The sequence below is a fragment of the Papilio polytes genome, unplaced genomic scaffold, assembly GCF_000836215.1.
Source record: "Papilio polytes unplaced genomic scaffold, Ppol_1.0 DF820678.1, whole genome shotgun sequence".
NCBI lineage: Eukaryota > Metazoa > Arthropoda > Insecta > Lepidoptera > Papilionidae > Papilio > Papilio polytes.
Genome location: NW_013528526.1, coordinates 1 through 21,760, shown reverse-complemented (window position 1 = coordinate 21,760; position 21,760 = coordinate 1). Strand labels below are relative to the sequence as shown.

Here is a 21,760-nt window from a genome sequence, read left to right as displayed (position 1 = left end):
GATGGGGCAAATACGAGTCACTAATCATTGTAACCGATGGACTATGATCATCCACAACCAGGCTGACAAGAATGGAATAACAAAAAAGATTCATAAAAACTTGTTATTCTCTAGACAGGACCATGAAAATAAAAATATTTATATTTTTAATGGATAATGAACAAATTTGTTTAATAACTAAATAATCTTATCACATAATATAAACAGACAAATGTAATGAATTTAATGCTATTTTTAGTGGTCAGTATATTGTCGAATAAATATCTAAGTTCACAATGCCAAACCATTTATTTTGGTATGATACAAGAGTAAAAGGGAAAATATTTTATACCACTATAGTTAAAACTTTTTTGACCAGTCATGTCTCCACTGGCCAACATTGCTCCCGGACATTGCTACATAGTATGTTATTACTATATGCTGAGTATTGAAGCAAGTATGCTTCAGTACAAATTTTCATTTTTAAAGAAGCCATATCAAATTTTTGCTTGGCAAAATTGCTACCATTTGGTATTCATTAATTTAAGAAAAATGACTGAAACCTATTTGCTTTACCCTTAACTTACGTTAAGTAGTTATTTATTGGAAAATTACATTTTAAATTAAGTAAGTTAAATTAAGTATAGGTTCTCTACATCATTTATACAACAATGATATAAAACTGAATATTGAGGTTATAAACCTGCAGCATAACAAATCAAAAACAATTTGCATTAGATGTTGGCTTATTTATAAACATTTGACAAGCTGTTGTTGTTTTAGTTCTCAAACTAGAATCAGCTGATAAGGACCATACCACTAACAAGGGCGTTTATTCGTCTAGGAACAGTATATGCATGCTTACTGCAACTTAAATCAGTCAGTTTACACTCGTTTTACGCGCAGATCCACGTCGCTGAGGCAAGCGCGGCGGCAACGCGTGGACCAACTGTGACTAATGAAGTCATCGTGCCGCTACGACGGCTGCGCCACATAACGATGCACAAAATCGAATACCATTATTTATTAACTCATGCAAGATTACCGTCGTGGTCGGCCTACATGCGCAGACATTGCGCCCCGACCCCACTGGCTACAGACTACCCAGTACTCACCGTCACTTTCCATTGTCGCAGGCAAGATGCACAGTATAAACAACGAACAAACCACATAATAAAACAAAATGGAAGTCCGACTCGCTCGCGGCGAGATGAGAAATTTTATTAGCACCACGAACACCTCTCGAGTAGTAAAACGTTGTTACTATCCTAGCGTAGTATTTTAGCAGCCCCCCACCAGTCCATTATCTGCCTTGACCACACTCAAATTGTTCACGATCACAAAGCAATGTGTCCACTTAACATCGATATTTATCACAACTAGATTATTCCGAAGATAAGTTGCATCAAATTTAACATTCACTTGAAAATAATAATCGCTAATGCGTTTGACATCCCGAGACACAACACCCACATCAAAAAATCTACATGGCGACTGGCCTGGCCTGGCTCATAATAATTTCCACTCGAACGTATTCCCATTTCGCTTGTTCACCATTCAGTTGATTATTTCTCAATACGAGTAAACGAGATAGAAATATATAAATATTTCCTATGTATGAATAGAATCGGTGTTGTGAAGTGTCCCTCCCCGGCACTGCCCGAAACTGAGTTGAATGGACCCGAGACGCGCTCGACCATTGGATCGATGATAGTCACGTGATACAAATATGGCTCGCTTCAAACTGTTACCCGCGAACATTTAAAGTTAGCTCCGTTCTTTGTTTGTGTTACGTTAACTTTATGATCGCATTTTGTTACTTTAAAAATGTCACAAGTTAACACGAATGTTATTAATTTTTTATTATTTATGTACAAATCTTTCGAAAACCTATAGTACTCGGTAGTGCTCGATAAAAGGTACCTTAACTTATTTTTATCTGTCGGATTATTTAAGTGGAATGATTAAGAACTGTTCTTGAGGTTTACAAATATTTTTCTATGGTTACCTTGTAAATTATGTTTTCTTCTAGACCATGCTCTACATGTGCCAAATTCCATCAAGATCCGTTAAACCGTTTTAGAGATACATAGTAGTAGCTGAAATACATTGTGTTAACTACGAAAATTGATTTCAAAACGGTAGAATTAACTTAATTTCTAAAATAATACAAATCAATCAAGTGTTTTCTATTTATATCAGCACATAAGTTCGTTTAAAGCAAACGTTAAAATACCATGAAATAAGTTGTACCATTTTATTTCATAAAAGTAGGTCATACGAAAAGAAACTAGACGAGCACACAATACTTTACTTGAATCATCGTAGTCGGCATTTAAGTAGACAGCACGTAATTTGATACATTCTATTACTTTTTCCTTAGCCTCAACTAGCAGAAATAAAGAACGAGCATTCGTAAAATAATTTATTAAGCACAAACAGAAAATGGTCGTAAAGAATCGGAACTAAGTATATAGTGAGTTTTTATCGCATTTTTTAAAATTTTCGTTGTGTGGAATGTTTTACAGCTCTTGTGTTTCAGCAATGTGAACCCACGCTTTACTATTGACGTTAAGTTTGTAAAATCATTTGTTAAGGGTATTACTTTGCTAGTTTTGTATCGTTAGCAAATCTCATGTAATATTACCGTAGCACGGGTCGCCAAGTTTGTTAAATCCACCAATTAGACGACATACTTTACGACCTCCCAAATTACGTATTACTTAAAATCTTAAATGAAACAACATTGTTCAGTATACAATATGTATTATTTTTATACTCTCAGTACCTAATTATATTTTTCTGTCGCAACAGTCTGGACTCTGGACTAATAGTCGCGATCGACTGGTTAGCTACCCCTGTCAAAAGGTTTTAAGCAGTACAATGTAGTTTTATCATAGTATAAGATAGGAAACCAGAGGTACATTTCGCTAAAATAGAGATGTGACCGTAGCTTATAGCAGTTGTCGATGATCAGTGTCTTATGGACAGAAAAGTTAGTGTACGGAAAGAGCGTATTTCCCCTTCAAGTACATATCATCCATTTGTTAAGAGAACAGTATGGTTAGGGAAAAGGCTAGTATATTCTTCCAATACCTAGAGGTTATGCAATCTATTCATTGTATATTATTAAGCCTTAGCTGCTGCCTACAATTTTATTAAAAAAAAAAAATTATTTGTGACTTACACTAAAGCAAAATGACAAAAAAAAAAAGATTTACTGAAGCAGTAAAGTCAGATCAATATAAAATAAAATTAAAATAAAATGAATTTTGGCTTTGAATATATTTATTGTGTAAGAAAATATATCCTACTTACTTAAAATTATGTAATGACTTTTAAACTTAACTTTCAATTGAGGCAAAGAAAATTAGTATAAAGTGATAATTTATTGATACAATTTGAATTCAAAATGAATGAAAAAATTAAACAAACACAATTTTTACGTCTAAATCCCATTACATACTATACTGGGTTTTTAATTATATCTATTAAATAATTTAAACAATATATACGAGTTACATACCCATTACATTTTTTTTAATTGAGCTGTAGTGATGTAAGCAGCAATTTATGTACAATACGCTATTACTCAAAATCTATATTTTTGAAAGTTTGTGTTTGATATATAATAATTGTGCAACATAATGTTATATGCCGAGACCAAAGACAGAGACGATGCAATACATAGTCTTGTTTTCCCAACGCACGGTGCAAGATCCATCGGTATTGTTGTCCCAAAAGCACGAAGACGCCGTGTGAAGTCCAGCACCATTCTTCTGCATAATTGTACAGGTTACTGTAATAGAAACAAATACAAATTTAAATTATAAAGAGGTAAAAAAAAGACCATTTTGGAGTGAGTGTAATCATTTACTTTAATTAAAGTGATGTCAATACAAAGAAATAAATACATCTAAACTAATATAATAAAGCGTAAACACACACTTCTTTGTTGCCTAAGATGTCAGCAATCGCAGCATATTTTTGAATAACTCTTTTTTTAATAAAAAGCCCTACACTTACGTCACGCTTTAGGCTATATATTTTCACGATATCAAACTTAGAAGGTAAATAAATTAAAAAAAACCTTCATGTGGGAAAGAAACCATAAGTTGCTGCCAACATCAAGGAAGCAAGGTTGCCATGGTTGTCATTTGTCCATTTGAGTTTTGACATTTGCAATAGAGAATGTGACAATTGTAAATAATCAATAAAGTTTTTATAAATACATGCAGATGAAGCCGCATGAGAACAGCTAGTTACAAATAAAGTTTTATAGCTTATGTAACATCATACTTTAAGGATTCATACTATACATTAAAATTTTTAGGTCTAAATGAATTCATCACTGTATGGAGCCCACATTAATCCAATTATAACTGAAATACACAAATTAAAATAGCAATACTGTCATTTGCTTTATCAAAGACAAAAGTAAAAAACTAAACTACCCGAAAACTTTGTATATATATCACAATAATTGAATTTTATAACCGGTGTTCTCAAATTGTACTATACAAAACGAACGGAACTTACCTATATATTTATAAGGTTTTTGTAACTTTGTTAGCTGGCTCAAGCAAGACTCCACCACTGCCGATGTCCACTGATTAACTTTATTATGTTGATAGGCCGTGCCTCCGATGGAATTTTCAATGGCTTCTTTTATAATTTTACTCACATCGTCAACGATGAATTGATTCTGAAACACGTCATGTCAGCAGAATAACAATCAATACTCACTTTCTCTACCTACCAAACTTAAATAATTTTAACTTACCTCCTCTGTCAAATCACTACATTCTTTAACTTCCATGATTTAATAATGTGTTGTTGTGTGTAATAAAATATTTGGATACTATAAAAACAACAAAATTTCACGCCACAGGAAGAAATCAAACTTCTAAATAGTTTTTGCTTGACATTTGGTTTTGTTTGGCAAAGACAGATTAAGTAAAAGTGTCTATGGTAACAAGACTTGGCTTGGCTTTTCATTGTTATTTTTTTATAAACAATTCGTAGTCTCTTAATCATCGTGTTATTTAAAATCACTCTTTTGAAACATTTCTACCAATAGGTACGTAGTCTTAACCAAATTAAATGTTATTTTCAAGTTGAATAAATATTTTATAAATCGATTTCTTACTTAAAATTTTGCAACTTGTAACACCATTGGTAACTTTCATTTTGAGGTTGTCATTTTCGTACGAGTTGAATAATGGATATTTTCATAATAAATTGGCATTAATGGCTTCATCCGTTCATAATAACAGGTTGTCTTCCCCAAGATCTTTTGGGTGTTGCAGGACTTGCAACATGTGGTGTTGGAGAGCTTTTAAGTGGCTCCCTGTAATTTTGGTGGTGTCGATCATAACTTGGTCTTACTATGCCTACGTTATCCAATTGTGCATTTGTAAGTCATTTATTAACTAATAATAATTTAAGAAATCTTTAAATAATTTTCTTAAATTACAATATTATTTTATTTTTCAGTTACACTTGAGAGTACCGTTCAAAAAACTATATATCTCCTAGTTTATCACATTCTTCTGATAATGTTTTGCTGGTCGTATTGGCGGACGATTTTTGCTGATATCAAACAGATTCCCGAAAAAGTGAGTATAATATTAAGCCACAAACACACTTGTTTTTTTTGCAACAAAATGAAGTTTTTCTTTGTCAGTAAATTGTGTTCTGTTAATAAGTAACAATATGTATCCATGACCTGATTAATTGTTTGTGAATTTTTTATTGTCTTATATTTTTACCTTACTTATTATTTTTAAATCTAATATATATTTCTGTATAAGTGTTATAAATTTTGAGCTAGTTTAATCCTATAATGTTTTTGTTTTAAAAATATTTACCCTCTTATGTTCAAAGCGTATTACTCTTTTGATCTCATTATTGCCATAAAATTTCAAATTTCGTCCTTTTTAAAATATCCTAATTTTTACTTCTACTAAGCATTATGATTACATTAACTCATTTGAGATCATTTACATAGTTTATTATTACATCAAAAGGCATTATCAAGTCATTATAATACAACAATCAACAATATGCAAATTGTCCATTTGCACATTATTTTTAATGACTACTTCTCACCTATTTTATCATTTTGTAGTAATTTAGTGGAGTTGTCACAATATTTCATTTACTTACAAACATTTTGCTTATTTAATTGACTATCAATTGATATTTTATGAAATTTCCAGTACAAATTACCTCCTGAAGATTTGGAGAAATTGCTCAGTGCTGAATCAGAAGATGCTCAAAGGACATTCTTGGATAATTTTGCCAAAGATCTACCTATAGTTACTCGGTAATAAACAAAAACATTTTTTTTTAATTTTATTGATCTATGTTCAAGAAAATAGGAAGTAATGTAAGAATTAGTATTGGGTTTTTTAATAGTTTTTATGGGATTTTCAGTTAATTAACACAGCAAAGTTTTTCAAGTGATTATCGCTGGTGCTTTGTATGTTGGTAGTTGTTTTAATGTGTCAGAGTATTTGCAGAACAATGTCTGGGTCGGTGCGTTACTGCAACCGTTGTGTGCTGGTGAAGCCGGACCGAGCGCACCATTGCAGCATATGTGCCCGTTGCGTTCTCAAGATGGATCACCACTGCCCGTGGGTCAACAACTGTGTCTGCTTCCACAATTACAAGTTCTTCATGCTCTTCCTCGGTTATGCTCTCATCTACTGTCTATTCATCATGTTAACGTGCCTGCCTTACTTCATTAAGTTCTGGAAGGTAGACCACTTTAATCTTACTTATTTCTTTAACTCTTTGTACTTTTTTATTCCTTACTAGATAGTTTAGGAATGCGAATGGATTGTTTCTTATATGATAGTCCAATTGAACCACTGTGGTTTATTTAGCATTATTTTGTATTAAGGTTTTGCAATTTGGTACTGTATTTAAAAAAAAATTAAGAACTGACTATGATGGGTGGCGCCGAGCTCTCCCCTAGAGTACCTAAGATTTGAGAAATAAAAAAGAAAAACCGACTCAAATATGGATCATATTAATGAGGCCTCTTCCCCCTAAAACTGGCCTAGTGATCTAGTGTGCCTAGACTTTCTGGGGATGCCTATGTTGTATTATAAATAAACTATGTTAACACATTCTCATCAAAATAAAGTTAAAACACCATTACAAGAATTGTTTGGAACTTAGCTAAATAAGGGAATCTCCTTTTTTGCAGGTTTTTAAATAAAACGTAATTACGGTAGTTTAAAGTTTTAACCAAACTATAACAAACTATGGATTTACATACTTGCGTGACGTCATATTACAGGCAAACTGTGACAAGGTTCTGATAACGTACATTCTGATGATATCATTGTTTTAACCTATCATTATTAATCATAATTTAAATTTGATTCGCATATAATTATTTCTATGCTGAAGGGATTGTCAAATTTTGTTTGAATTTTTTTTAACAATGCATACACCATAACATGTGACCTTGTTTAATTTGCAACCAATTATATTGCTATTACAGTCAGCGATGAAATTACGCTTTCATTGGTCTAAGTTCTAAGCAGGTATACTGTATATCTAGTAATAAAAAACTCAGATTTAATGTTATTTAAATAAATATTATGAGGATTTCGTTCAAGTTTCTTTGATAATGCACAGCCTTTGTTTTTGAAAAATATTGAATTTTGTATGAAATGTAGTCTTGTTCAATGAAGCATTTTAAAGTAATTGTTCGATGTGTATGGTAATACAGTTTCGCATATACGGGTTTGCGTAAGAAAATAATTTTACACCGTAAGGTATATGTAAATATCATAGGTTACTTTTATAACTTCAATGTTACGAAACATAAAATGCTCTATAAATCGTATTATCAAAGTGAATACGATTTCCTTGCTTTTGATATTCGGATCCTTTAATATACCATAAAGTTAACGCTAAATATATAGTCTAAGGCAACCCAAGTACTAAAAAAATGTAGAACTATTTATTCATTGAAAAGACTTTTGTAAATATAAACCACTAGCTGTTGCTCTTTACTTCGTCCCCGTGAAATTGAGAATTAAAAAAAATATATTGTCTATGTTACTCACAGATATATTACCTTTCTAATGGTGAAAGAATTTTTCAAATCGGCCAGTAGTTTTTACGTGAATCGAATACATACAAATATCTAAATGTTTCCTCTTTGTAATATTAGTATATAAATCTTAAGTCTTATTAGTTAGATACTAAACATTTGGTATGCAGTCTTTAAAACTAAAAATTATGTAAAAGTCACAATTTTTTAGTTTTCAGACGTTGTCGCCTGAAGTGGCAATACGTCAGTAGCGACAATGTTATTTGCAATTTAAGTGCTGTTTTATATGCAGTCGGTCGCTTGAAGCTATAAGAAAACCTTGATGCATGATATTGATTTTTATGTACATATTTTGATTTTGCACCTAGTTTTTTTAGCTGTAGGCATAATCTATATCAAACATACATTAATGTTGATTTGAAGGTGTTTTAAGTTCACTGTTAGTTTAAGGAAATTACAAAAAAAAACTTACAAACGAATTGAGTGCCTCCTTCTTTTGAGAAGTCGGTCAAAAAATGAACATCTACGTTACGTATTACATTTATTATAGGTAAATACTCTTCAGATTTTTCACTAATACAAACAAATTGAAAATCTTGTATAATTTATCTTTGTGTGTTAATAGAGAAATTGCGTACGTGGGTGAAAGTGCAGGAAATTGTAGAGCCTTAAAAAATATCGTGTTCTACATTTTAACTATCTAACACTATTGTTATAACACTTGTTAAATTATCATTCGGATTTTTTAAAAATTATGATTTTTTACAATTTCCGCTTCCTCCGCGTCCGCTTTCTTGCATCCCCTATGTTAAAATGATGTGTCGCAACTGTCCACAGATGTATCAGAAATACAAGCATGCCCACTGCGATCGTTTGATTGAGAATGGCACATATACTAAACCTTGCATGGACATGATTACCGTAAACAATTTTTTCTTACACTTCATATACTTTAGAGTTGTGCTTTAGCGATAATTTAATTGTAAACAATTAGTATCGGGTCATGTTTTATCAATTAATTACTCATAGTAGATAACGTATTGTATTATAAATATTGGTATAAAACCTTTTTTCTTATATAAGCTTTAAGTATACTAGATATCGCGTATAAAATGTTATGAGCTTTTTTTGTTAAAGTTTGAAAATTAGCTGCATATTTTTCTTTTTTTCATTGTCATGTTTGAAGTATAAAGAGTAGTCCTCCGGTTTCTAAGTGAACATTTTCATAATAATAGGAATAAAAAGTTTAATTATGCGATGTATTTTGGTATTTTAATAATTGAATTGTCGAATGCAATCATCAGATCTCTTTATTAGTTCCTGATCAGTGTTTAAATTCTACATCTTTATTATATTAGTGTAGAGTCTATTGTAACATTCTTGTTACTTTATAGCTGTATTTTATCGGTATGATAACAATGCTATATTTATTGATCTTTGGTCTACGCAATCTTTGCATATGGTATTTATTTCCGTTCTTATTTATTACTGGCAACATTGTGTATAACTTTAGTAAGTCTTCATGTTATGTTTGGCTGTATATAATAAATTGATTCCATTAGTATTTCAATTTTAGATAAATACTATTACTTTTAGTGATTTGATTAATCTATAGATATTTTGTTTTTCGTCGCGTTATTTGGCTTTTTATACGCAAATTTTTACGATCTCATAGTTTTAACTAAGGACAAAAGGCGGCAATGCGTTCAACCTCAGTTTCAATATTCTCGGTATCTTACGTAAAAATAGCAATAAAATAGATTAGATTAACGTAGTAGATAGTAAGTAATGCGTGATGTATGGATAGATAAGAATTTATGAAAAATGCTTTTCGTTAATCCATTCCTAATGTATAAATCCATGATATTTTTCACGCAAACTTTTAGTCCCAATAATAATTCGTCTAATAAGGATACATTTTACCATAATTAATGTTATCCTCTATCGTTATTATTTTAACGAATTTAAAATCAACATTTTTACCTAGTTGCTTTAAAAATTTTAAAAGAAAGGTCAACTACAATTAACTAAACAAACAGTGTTAACAAAGATGTTAGATGGCCCTATTCATGGGTGGGAAAAAACGATGTCATAGGCCTTGTTCTCTATATCCTTTAGCGTCCTATAAAAATCTCCTTGCCACGTTCTAGAATGTTCAAAATTACGTTCTGCGCACCGTCTAATGTAAATTGCCAGTCGTCATGTTTGACATTAACAATGTGTTTTCCTCCAGCATCTCATCTCCATCTTGTTTTGTTATCGGGAACGGATGTTGATCGAATACTGAAGATTTACAGCTTACGTCTGATCCCTGACTGCCCCTAATTTGTAATTCAAATTTCATGCAATATCGAACGATATTAGCATGTTTACTTTGCATGCGTCTTTCAGTCCCTCAAACTGCGTCAGGCAAATCTGAATTATGTTTTAATATGAGGACAAACGGTCAAATGGGTCACCTTATGTTAAACCATCGTATAACCAATTGCAACACTAAAGAAAATTCTAGATTTATAGAAGATATTGTTAGAATTCTTTATGTTATACTAGCATTCGTCCGCGACTCCGTCCTCGTGGAATTAAAAAACACCAAAGTGAGTAGCCTATGTGTTCTTCCAGACTATCGCCTTTGTCTATGCCATATTTCATCGAGATCCGTTCAGCAGTAAGCTACAAATTCTAACAAACCTCTATCCATCCATCTAAACTTTCGCATTTATAATATTAGTAATATTACTATTCAGATTGTAATAGGGGTGCAGTTTGGATTGTTGCCTTTTTTCATCTGTTACTTAACATATATTTCTGTACGTTCAGGGCGACTTCGGTACATCGGCTAGCTCTGGTCGTTACCATGTGGTGTTTGCGTTCTTCGTGGCCCTCATGTTTGCGACCACGCTTGGCTCGCTCTTCGGATATCATTGCTACCTAGTAGCACATAATAGGACTACGTTGGGTAAGTTTTCCTTCTGTTTTATAGTAATTAGTATGTACGTCTTTGGACGATTTTTTCACCAATTAACAAGAGCCTAATGCAGTTTTTACGGGTACGTTTAATTGTAATTTGCAGTCAACGACTTCACCGATTTATGTCATTTGATTTGTGTTTTTCTCAAAGTGTAATGTGGGTATGCGCGGTTCACACTTAGCCAGTACAGCTGGTCAGTAACGTTAAATAACTGGACTGTCAATCATCTGGCACAATGTGAAGGCTAACTGGCGCCAGTGAATCCGTATAATATATGACTGGCCATCGTAACTGTCCAACTGTACTGGCCAAGTGTGAACCGAGCATTAATTTAATCGTTTTTTGCATTTGGGATTCCGGTGTCGATGTTACTAATCTGTCTTTATAATTGTAATTTGTCCTTTTTCAATATAATTAGTTTGAGAATCAGTTTGTTGACATATTCTTATGATAGTCAGCCAATCATTGTATCGTTAAAATAACTACATCTTTCCTAGCTTTCCAGATGTTTAGAATAGAATAATTCTTGCGCAATAGTCGCTTGTTTATATTCGCTTCATTGGTGACCTTGATTTCTATAGTTAGATATTTTTTATATGAATTCGCTTTTTAGAAGACAATTCCAAATTTGGAACGTTTCACACTTTTAGTATGAATTTCTTACGGTGTTGTATACTTTTGAATGTTGGAAAAAAATGCATGTAAGAACGTTTCACCAAAACCAGCATCTGTAATTAAACAAAGTATTGGATAATTGGCAGTTAGCATTTACGTATTTACGTTATTTAACTACTAGCTTTCGCCCGTGATTTCGTCCGCGTGGAATTTAAAAAAAAAACAAAAGTGAGTAGACTATATGTTCTTCCATATTATCCTCTACGTCTATACTAAATTTCATGGAAATCCGTTCAGCCGCTTAGGCTACATACTCTAACAAACATCCATCCATCCATCTAAACTTTCGCATTTATAATATTAGTATGAAGTATGATTATAAACCATATAGATATCGATACGTTTTGTCGCAAATGTGAAATGAGTTTTATTTTGATAAAATCTGAGTTTTAAATAACCAAGATCCAAATAAACTAGCGCATGATGTGACCACATTTACTGCAATTTAAAGGAAAAAATGTTGATAACCGAAATTGGGATTTTTATTTCAGATGTGATATTAGCTCGGCTTGGACGAGACCGTCCTTCTAGAAAGATCATAAGCAATTTTATTACCGCAATGATTGATGGTAAATGTGGTCACATATTGAAATATTGAGAAAAAAAATCTAGTTTTGTACTTGACATTTATATTGTACACATAAAGAATAGATTATACATAAAGTTGTAATAGATTTATTTGAAAAATAGGATAATGAAAGATATTTTATTTAGGAGTATTCAAAATTTTAGATAGTAATTTTGATAATACTTTAGTTAATACCTTTAGACGATTATCCTCACTAATTTTCATTATAGGTCTATGTATTTGTAAATGTAATTTTAGTATTCATACATACATCTTACTTCTTACTTCTTACTAATATTTATAAATGCGAAAGTTTAGATGGATGGATGGATAGATGGATGTTTATTAGCGTTTGGAGCCTAAACAGCTGAACGGATCACCATGAAATTTGGCACAGGTTTAGAGCATAGTCTGGAAGAACACATAGGCTACTTTTTATCTCTGGAATAGTTACGGTTCCCGTGGGATTCATTAATTTAGGTTTTTAATGTTTACTCGATCATTCTGCAACGGTTCAACATATCTTATTGAAATTTGGCACAGATATAAAAGAAAGTCTGGAGTACACATGGGATAAGCTTCATCCCCGAGAAATGTCCGGTTCCCGAGGGATACGTAGCTTTTTGTAATTTGTATAGTTTGTATGTTTTCTAATACCACGCGTACAAGGTCGTGGGTAACAGCTCGTTCATACACACAAACTAAAATTCAATTCAAAATTTTTGCCCTGCGTTTGTTATTTTCAATATCGACAGTTATTTATTTCCGATTATTGTCAAAATTCTATAATAATAAGTATTTCTGATATGGCAGAAGAAATTATTTAATTTCCTTAAAAAAATATCTTATAAGTTATGTTTTAACCTTACAGAAGCGTTCCGAGCCCCCATGTTCCGAGGGGGTACTGACAAGAACGGCTTCTCTATTGGTGCTTTCAACAATTTCAAAGAGGTATTCGGGAATAGCCCGAATCTTTGGATGTTGCCTGTCTTCACAAGGTAAAAAGAGCTTTTTTTATATCTTCAGTTAATACCCATGTCTTATTTAACTCTGATGACCATCTTTGTATAAACTCTGGGACAGACGTAGATTTTTAAGACAAAAAGGGACATACCATTAAGATGAAAATTTTCATACGCAAATAACTAAAAATACCTACAATGATTCAAAAGTAATTTTAACTTCTCCTTTGTTGGTTTTTGACTTTAAGAATTTATGTTTCAGAAGTTATGTGCCCTATACTTCCTACACCCATTTAATAAGTAAAATAAATCTGGTACATAATACAAAACTCATATAAATTATAAAGTGTGGCGCATGTATTTGATGCGTTGGGGTGTTTCATTTCCTTGTGCAAAATTACCAGTTTTTACATTTTTTTAATTGTGTGGCGTTCGATATGTCAAAAACAAACAAAACTTTTTAATCTTTACCTATGTTATAAATAAACTACGCAATTTGAATTTTTTTAATGTTTTTTTTAATTGACTTCATAATTGGCAAATCGAACGCATTATCCTGTGTTACCCGCATGCGTTAATTATTTGGATAAATGTGTACCCGTTTTTTAGCAATTTTTGATACAATAAAAGTTTTCCTGACGCATGTCAACTAACGTCGCGAAAAAGAAGTGAATGACATTCTTCTAACATGACACCTTTGTGCGTTGGATTTAACAATACCATCGGATTTTCAAATATATTGAAACTAACTGAGATATTAATGATTGTTTTAGAAACTCCTAGATTTTAAAAATCATTATCTTCGATCATTTGCATATTATTATGGTTTATGTTTTATAATAGTGTTTTTATAATTCCATATATATGTATGTTTTAACATTATGAAACGGTGGATTTTGCTTGGCACTCGATAACAATGTTATACTGCACTAAACATATTCATTAATGTTTATTATTACATATTTTATTTATTAACATACAAAACGCCCACACATATTGTGCATTACATATGATACCTAATATCGAAAAACTAATACTTTAACAGTGTTCAAATAAGTTTACATTCTAAAGACATTAAAAACTTAGGGTATGATCGTCATTTGGTATAATTGTACAAATCGCGGTGAGTTAGGATTCGTAGTCAAACAACCAGTCTCATGTGTTTGTGCACGCATAGTTTTTTTTTATAATATAAGATAGCAAACGAGCAAGCGGCCACCCAATCCACCGAAATGGAGAGCGACCGCTGCCCATAAACATCCACCATTGCAGATGCGTTGCCTACCCTTAATTGACGGAAGAGGAGACGCACATAAAGAGGACATTTCCCCTTCCTATGCGTCTCCTCCACCTTCCAATTCACTTTTCCTTCCCATCCTGTCCTTTTAAGAAAAGGTTGGAAAGGGAAAAGGACTAAAATTACGCCTCCGGCACCACACTCATCAGACGAAAGACGAAAACTCCCACTACATACGCGAGTTGAACACAGTTATAATATCAACGTTTTTTTCATGTTGAATCGACATTTTTTTTCTTCCATTAAACCAGTAACTAACACTAAAGAAATCGTCTAGCAATTCAATTTGATTTATTATTTAAAAGTAAAAATTCCCTATGATATTAAATGATTTTACCGTCGGTAGTACTAGTACGGTAGCCTGATATTAATCCTTGCTCCTATAGATATTCTACAAATAATATTGAGTAGTTAAACTCGCGAAAATTCGCCGCCATCGGTTTAACACGTTCATTGCCAAGACTGTATAGCTCTTAACTCAAATTCTGTTAGCAATTTGAACTTACGGATAATATATCTCCAAATATAACAGCGAATATCATGTATGTTTCAGTAGAATACTTAATTTAATTCAATGCTTGCGTACATATGATACAGAGTTGCTAAACCATAGACTGTTAGTGCTGTGTGGTTGACTATGGCCTAGTCACCCCTTACTTAGGGTAGGCTTCGAGCCCCTCGGTGGGGACTATAGTGAGCTGATGATGTGATATTAATGCTAACAGTTAGGTTTCCGGTCAAGGTATTACACAAATGTCGCGTCGTCACATGTCGGTATAATTGGCAATGAACGTGTTAAGAGCCGGTAATGGTTTTGCCAGCAACGGCGACGGGTGCGAATTCCCCGTGCGCCGCGAACACCAGCTGCAGACGTTCGCGCCGCAAGACGCCCATGGCTACGAGTCAATGGGCACAACTCGCTCCAGGTCAGAACTCAGCCATTGCCCGCACACGACCGACGCACACATACCTTGAGGACACGCCCCTTACACTACACAAATTTTATGTATACGTCTTCAAACCAGAATTTGTAAATTTAAGTTTTAGTTAGTAATAGTTAAATTTGAATAGTGCCAAACTATTGTTGTTATTTCAGTTTGAACATTCCTTTTATATGAATGCATGTTATTTAAATTCATAACTGAGCACCGAGTTACCGATTAGGTAGTCGATTTGAATAAAATGTTTTCCTGATAACGTTGAATAACTCGAATTTAAGGTAACTCATAGTTAATATGAGAATGAAATCATGCGAATATATGCTTTTACGTATGTTTACGAATAGAAAATTTATCGCATAATATATCTTTGAATGGCTGATATGATGTATGAATCATTTCAATACAATGTATAATCGATATTTCTAGTGTGTACAAATCCTTACTACAAACTTTTGTTTTAAACAATTTTTTTTATTTTCAACAATAATGGCTAAATCCTCAAGTTATGTGAGTGTCACACATTTTATAGTAATAAAATTTAATATGAACATATTTTTATAATAATTAATTTATATTATGAGGTTCGCTTTTGTACGCATTTATTTATTTACGAGCTATATACAACACACAAGACTGAAGCTAGACAATTCTATGTTCATAATTTGTAAGTATGATTTTGTGCGAAATAAACTTTTTTGTTGAATTGTTTTGTTTCTTTTATTTATTTTTTTAACAATGGCAACAAACGCTTTTTTCATCCTGGCAACACTGCGCTTTAATGTCAGAAGCGCAACGAATATGCTTAGCATTTAAACTAGATTTTTTTTGTTTATTTACTATGCAGTAGCAGGCAAATGGATATGTTTTTTTTATAATCAATTTATTCTATTCTTATGAAGGGTTGTGTGATGTATTTATACATAAAGCTTACATTATCTTTTATTTTTGCTCTCAGTTGGCAAATTTAACAATTACTTATTTTATTAAAGCAAATCCTTTTTTAACATTAACAAGACAAGTATCTTTCTATTACAGCAAAAATATCTCTAAATTGAAATATGTAGTCTTTCATTTTTTTTACAGAATGTTTTTTTCTAAACTTAATCAAAATATTTGTTTTTTTTTTTCTTTAATAAACCAGCTGAGAGTACTTTTACTTTATAATTTAATTATATTTGACTTTTCACATTTCTGCCTTCTATGCACTCTCAGTCTTTCTCTATGTAAATATTAATTATTATGAAGACGTGTTTGTTTATTTTTTATGTAATAAAAATATATTTTTACTTGATTTTTTTTATTTCAATTATTTTGAACATTGTCGACACAAGCGATCTTCATAACGGCTTTATAATTAGCTTATTTATTTGTCGCAGTTGCATTGAGCTAAATCGTCGTAATGTAAGCGGCTAGAAATAATAAAATTTTCGAATTTCAAATATAAAAAATTTTTAGAAACGCGCAAAATTTTTTCCTAAATTAAGCGACAAACTTTTTCTTAGAAATGAGTCTTCCATCGTAATTTTCATAGGTTAGTGTTTTTATATTACGACGGTTTAAGAATCGACTGCGATAATCACTTTATTCAAAATTCCTATAACAAATTTGGGGCGTATTGAGATCATAGTTTTGTTAACATTTTAGCGTGGAGGGCGACCACGAGACTGAGCGGTGGAGACTTTGCCCCCGCAGGGCGCGCACCGCCCCGCAAATTGTATAAGGGTGTAATCACAATGACCAATTTTTTTTAATTATTAAAAATTACATTAAATAAAATTTTTTCTAACCTAAAAACAATGCTTTTCATTCATTGGCACCAAAATCACACGTCTGGAGTTTCGATTTCAAAATTTTAAGTCATTCACTTCTTTTTTAATATACCCGGATATTAAGAGATTTCTAGTGTCCTTTTGCATGCTAATTTATGTTATGCCCATTCGCGTAAAGTCACGATTTGTAGTCTGGTACGTAGAACTGTTTAAAATGACGTCATCGATCGCCATTTTGTAATCCTGAGCATACATCATTTAAAACATCTAAGGATGCGTTTAGTAAATGTACTAGGCAGTACAGTAGAATTTAGAAATTATTATCTACATTTTGATTTTACTGATAAAAAACATTGTCTGTTATTAATTTTATATTTCTTATGTATACATTTGAAGTTGTATTGCCTACTTTTCTCGTACGTTTTTCAATTGTGCATTGTACTCTACATGTGTACCAACCCTAAATATTTTCATAGCTTCCATCTAACAGTGAGCAGAAATCCTCGAGAGACACAAGTTCGTAAATTGATGAACAAGTTAGTTGAATTAAGAGAAATTCTCCAATGTATAAAGTCCTTATCTTTTTATTGATTTACTGAATAGAACGTAAGTGCCTTAATAACAGACTTTCTGAGGACTAAGTCAATTTATTTTTGATATCCACTTATTTAACAATCCAATGTTCATACGAAATTTTAAAAAGAAACACTCTTGCTTTTTAATATATTTCATTTTAAGCACATGCAACATTCACTTGTGCTACCATATTAACACCTAGTATAGCAACAACCAGAGACAATTTTATAAAGCATCAAACGCACGAATAGACTTAGTACCCACAAACAATTTTATAGAGCATCAAGAATGAATCATAGAGTTTGTAAGTCGATTGTATTTTGATGACATCTGTATAGCTATGGAGACGGGATCGTATATCCCCTGCCTCGGCCTGACGAAGACACGGAGTCGCTCCTGAGCTCAGAGCGTTGGGAGCGCTGGGGAGAGCGCGCGCGGCCCTTCGACGAACGCGAGAGTTCATCATACGACGAACTGTGAGCGCTGCCAACATCGGCAACGAAGGTTACGAATTATCGAAAACACTAACATCATGTCTTTTTAGCTTTTTATATGCTTCTTTCGTCATAATTGACTAATTACATGGAATGGATTGGATTATGTCAGGTGTACATATTTCATCTACTTTTAGAATGTTCTAGATCAGTCATTGATGTTGATGTAATTTAGATTTAAGTGACTAAATTAAAGCTAGCTAAGCTTATTTACGGTATTTCTATGACCTGATATCTATCATCTTAAATTATATGTTGCAAAATTGCCATAAGACATTGAATCTGTGTTTTCAGATATAATTGCCCTTCTAAACATAGTTTTATATCTAAAGTACAAGATAATGAAGTAGGTACAAGTCTTTTCAAATATCTCTTTACGCCCTCTATGCCTAAAATTGTGTTCTTTAAAGCGACAAGTGCGATTTTCTGAGACAGATATATATCTATGACAACTACTGTAATACATAAGGCTTCACATTCATCTTTTCGTGGAAAATCGTATTAAAAATATGTATTTAAAAAATTTTTATGGAACATTATTTTTCCCGAAATTTAATTGTATTCATATAAGAATTTTTCCATGAATAGAAGTAAATTTTATGTGTCTAGAAGAAAGGTATAATTGCTTTTGCTTCTATTTCTAAATTTTTCTTAGTTTAGATATTTTCTATAAATTACAAAGCAAATGTAAAACTACAAAGGTACTGCGTTTGCAAATTTTTTTGATACTTAAATTTATAAAAAATAAATTAGTGTAACAGTCTCTTTAAGATGCTATTAATATAATAAAATATAAGTCTAAAATAATAACATTATGTATGTAAAAATCTTTCGTCTGCCGTGACACTTGACTCTATCTCTTATCCCTTTCATTCTCTTTGAAAGAAACAGAGACACCTATATATGTGATCAAGTGTCATCGCAGAGAAATTTTATTCTAAGATTGTCTTAAATATTGACTCTAAATTCCAAATTTCTATATTCCATATTTTATTTTAGAAACTAATTTTATATATTATTAGTAGCGAGTATGTAAATATTTTTCAATTTTATTCGATCCTTTTTATAAAAAAATTACTTTAAAAAATGTATAGGTTTCAAAAAATGAACAAGGTTATTTTTTTCAATATTTTAACCCATAAAACTAGTCAATAGTGTTACAAAGTGTATTTTAAAGCGAACAAGATCTTTATATAAATAAAAGTGGGCTCGACAACTCAAGACTTTATTTTAATTACTTAGCCTTAATTACTTTTTTCTGTATTTACTTAATAGAAAACGATATTATGACATGACACAAAAATATGAAAATTTTACATGTAATGGCGTAAATTTTTATTTTTAAATTATTTGTAGTTCTTGTTCGCTGCGTTATCAAAATTTTATAAACAATTTATTTAAATATTAATTCCATAATAAAGCATTTATTAATTTTACGGTTACATGCGAAGATATTTTTTTGTTTTTTTTTTTCTCTATTTGTATTCCTATTTTATAAGATGTTTAATTTTGAAAAAACCCTCTGTATTTGCAATGTGTGATATCCCTAATGTTGAGTTATTTTGTATTTTTATATGATTATTTGACGCTTGTAAGTTTTTTTTCAGGTGTGCTGATTTCTTAGAAGCGACTATGTTTTAGTATTTTGTAATTTAGGTGCGCGATGAAACGCAAATTTAATGGAATTTGATAAATGTTTGAATTAGTGAAATAAAATAACTCTTTTATAATAAAATGTTTATTAATACTTATTAAAAAAATTGGTGGGGATACATGGCGAATTACATTGATAAAATCACAGAATCACTTTTTTATTATAGGAAAAGCGGGCAACCGGCAGCAGATCGCTTATTTAATCATAAAATGACATATAAAACTAACTTTTTCACGAATTCTAATAAAATTACTCATAAGAGAACACTAATAATTTAAATCCTATATTTTCATTGATAATTTATGAATCAGCTATTTTTTTTTAACAGAAATATTAAGATATTAGCCTAGTTGCCTTAGTTTTAATAAATGTTGGTAAAAAAAATCTAAATACTATAATATTAAGAACATTGGAACTCAAGAACTATAACACACTTAATATTAAAAGTAAATCAAACACTTATAAATCAATAAAAAAAAAAAGTGATCGTAATATTTCTAACAAACTTAATATCTAAAATCACAAGCAGTTACAAAGAGTTACACTCTTAAAAATATTCGAGAATTGAACATTAAACAAGACATGGTTTGTAACTTATATGACAATTCAATTGTCGTTTAAGAAAACAATAATTTTGTATTGTGGTGTTTCAGAAACAAAGAGTAAGTGACATTACCTTTTAAAACTTAAGTATTAAAATTCCACGAAAATCATCCTTAACTATACAATAAAAGTGAACTTTTTCATTAATGAAACGAATAAAAGCAAAGAAAAAACATTAATTGTTGTAACACTACACTTAGAACTTTATGCCTGTTCACACTTGGCCAGTACAGTTGGACAAAATAACTGGCCTGGCATTAAAACAACAGGACTCTAATTGACAAAGTGTTTATGAAATAGTGACAATAAAATCATATCTATACTAATATTATAAAGAGTAAAGATTTGTATTATTGTATGTATTTGATTTACAAAAAACTATTGGACTGATTTGAAAAAATATTTCATCATTAAAAAGCTACGTTATCAGAGAGTAACATAAGCTATATTTTTTTTTTTCACGTAAGCGAAGTGGTAATAACTTATTAAAACTTTCGTGAGACATTATACTAAATAAATTATAACACGGCTGATCTCGATTGATCACTCACTCTGAAGAAGCCCCCATCGAAACTGTCGGTGCCTACCGAAGGTTGTCACGTGAGTGTAGCCGTGTTATAACTTACATAACAGGTAGTAATTTATATAGTCAATGAGGATAACAAATCTCTCAATTTGTTCGCATCAGTATTGTTGAATATATCTCTGAGTGCTCTGGCGCAGTGCGCCTCTCTCTCCAGTGCGAGTGCGACGGCGCGCGCGCGCCGCGTCACCGCGCGCGGCACGCCGGCCAGCCGCGCCGCGTTGAACCCGTACGACTTCGGACACGCGCCCGGAGACAACTTGTATAGGAACGTTATACTCTCTTCTGGGATATCGTCCGTCTCATTTGTATCTTCTGTTTCTACCATACACGCCTGAAAAGGGAAAAAAATGAATTTAATTATTCTTTATCATACTATTTTAATGTTTATATGGATCGATAGATGATTGATTGATGACTTGTCTAAAGTCTTGAGTTCAAATTGCCATATATCAATTTAAATTACAAATGTACATTTAAGTGGGATGTGTGAGTGCGTGTTTCCGAACGAATGTAAGTTGTTTCAAAACGATGCGTAGAGTGCGGGCAGGTGGGCGACGTAGCGCACGAGGGCGTGGTAGTGCGTGCTGAAGAGGCAGCGGCAGGCGCTCTGTAAG

General features: G+C 31.9%; 3 protein-coding genes across 13 annotated transcripts in view; 1 reads left to right on the top strand and 2 right to left on the bottom strand.

The window, feature by feature from the left end:
* LOC106110333 overlaps window positions 1–1,642 on the bottom strand; it is a 31,644-nt gene extending 30,002 nt beyond the window's left edge. For all 6 annotated transcript variants that reach the window (XM_013292106.1, XM_013292107.1, XM_013292112.1 and 3 more), the window contains exon 1: window positions 1,095–1,642. The gene's annotated coding sequence lies outside the window, so the exon portion shown is untranslated. The remainder of the gene's footprint in view (window positions 1–1,094) is intronic.
* A 1,607-nt stretch (window positions 1,643–3,249) lies between these two features.
* On the bottom strand, window positions 3,250–4,922 carry LOC106110308 (dynein light chain Tctex-type). Its single transcript, XM_013292075.1, has 3 exons — window positions 4,763–4,922; window positions 4,519–4,684; window positions 3,250–3,778 (listed from the first exon to the last, which is right to left on the bottom strand). The coding sequence occupies exons 1-3, from the start codon at window positions 4,796–4,798 to the stop codon at window positions 3,630–3,632; spliced, it is 351 nt and encodes a 116-aa protein (XP_013147529.1). The 5' UTR covers window positions 4,799–4,922; the 3' UTR covers window positions 3,250–3,629.
* Window positions 4,923–5,163: 241 nt separating this feature from the next.
* LOC106110356 (palmitoyltransferase ZDHHC15) lies at window positions 5,164–19,340 on the top strand. 6 transcript variants are annotated; one of them, XM_013292172.1, is made up of 9 exons: window positions 5,164–5,395; window positions 5,476–5,597; window positions 6,201–6,307; window positions 6,504–6,741; window positions 8,891–8,974; window positions 10,871–11,009; window positions 13,136–13,262; window positions 15,345–15,449; window positions 18,148–19,340. In XM_013292172.1, the coding sequence occupies exons 1-9, from the start codon at window positions 5,230–5,232 to the stop codon at window positions 18,287–18,289; spliced, it is 1,230 nt and encodes a 409-aa protein (XP_013147626.1). In that variant the 5' UTR covers window positions 5,164–5,229; the 3' UTR covers window positions 18,290–19,340. The 6 variants fall into 6 exon arrangements, with proteins under 6 accessions (XP_013147626.1, XP_013147622.1, XP_013147621.1 ...); XM_013292168.1 differs by lacking the exon at window positions 18,148–19,340 and adding an exon at window positions 17,109–17,229 and having other exon boundaries at window positions 8,900–8,974; XM_013292167.1 differs by lacking the exon at window positions 18,148–19,340 and adding an exon at window positions 17,109–17,229.
* Window positions 19,341–21,760: the final 2,420 nt, after the last annotated feature.

What these genes read in the sequence shown, in the direction of transcription:
- LOC106110356 (XM_013292172.1), top strand. Translation starts at nt 5,230, where the DNA reads ATGGCTTCATCCGTTCATAATAACAGGTTGTCTTCCCCAAGATCTTTT. An exon ending in CGTTATCCAATTGTGCATTT is followed by an intron (nt 5,396 to 5,475) that starts GTAAGTCATTTA and finishes TTTATTTTTCAG; the next exon opens with TTACACTTGAGAGTACCGTT. An exon ending in CTTGCATGGACATGATTACC is followed by an intron (nt 8,975 to 10,870) that starts GTAAACAATTTT and finishes CTGTACGTTCAG; the next exon opens with GGCGACTTCGGTACATCGGC.
- LOC106110308 (XM_013292075.1), bottom strand. Translation starts at nt 4,798, where the DNA reads ATGGAAGTTAAAGAATGTAGTGATTTGACAGAGGAG. An exon ending in GTAGTGATTTGACAGAGGAG is followed by an intron (nt 4,685 to 4,762) that starts GTAAGTTAAAAT and finishes GACGTGTTTCAG; the next exon opens with AATCAATTCATCGTTGACGA. An exon ending in AAAACCTTATAAATATATAG is followed by an intron (nt 3,779 to 4,518) that starts GTAAGTTCCGTT and finishes TTTCTATTACAG; the next exon opens with TAACCTGTACAATTATGCAG.